We start from the raw sequence: 463 nt of genomic DNA, 5'->3' as shown, positions 1-463 counted from the left end.
GCATCGGCACCACAAGGGTGGCGTCCGACAACGTCGAGTCCCCCGCAGACGCGTCCGGGCGCCGCCTACCAGAAGAGACAGCGACAGATGCGCACAGCGACACGCCATCCTCCCAGGAAAAGTTAAACGACCGGCCACCACCGCACGAACTACGAAAACTACAGCAGCGTGGCACCGATGTGGCATCGTCAAGTGTGGCATTAATGCGTGCGGCAAGGCACTTTGTCAGCATCGCACCGTAGTTCTCGTCCGACATACCGCGAGGCCGCCCAACCGAACGAACTTCCCACCGCCGGCACAGCGGCTTCAGCAACTCCACACGCTCCGCCGCACCACAGCGCGAGAAGAACCGCCCAATAACATCGGAAAGACTCTCCGCAGCGCCGCAAAGACTCCCCATGGAAAAATCCGTTGCAGCTTCTGAGCACATCCCATCACCGTCCATATTCACACAAGCGTCCTG

At 60.5% G+C, this 463-nt stretch overlaps 1 protein-coding gene across 1 annotated transcript; it reads right to left on the bottom strand.

Moving 5' to 3' along the window:
• DQ04_26081000 (hypothetical protein) lies at positions 1 to 463 on the bottom strand (the record flags this gene model as incomplete). Its single annotated transcript, XM_009318311.1, has 1 exon — positions 1 to 463. A coding segment is annotated over one exon (463 nt), but the record flags the coding sequence as incomplete, so codon positions are not given.

Source organism: Trypanosoma grayi, assembly GCF_000691245.1.
Source record: "Trypanosoma grayi strain ANR4 Tgr_2608_V1, whole genome shotgun sequence".
In the NCBI taxonomy this organism is placed as follows: Eukaryota; Euglenozoa; class Kinetoplastea; order Trypanosomatida; family Trypanosomatidae; genus Trypanosoma; species Trypanosoma grayi.
This window is presented reverse-complemented; position numbering and strand designations above follow the sequence as displayed.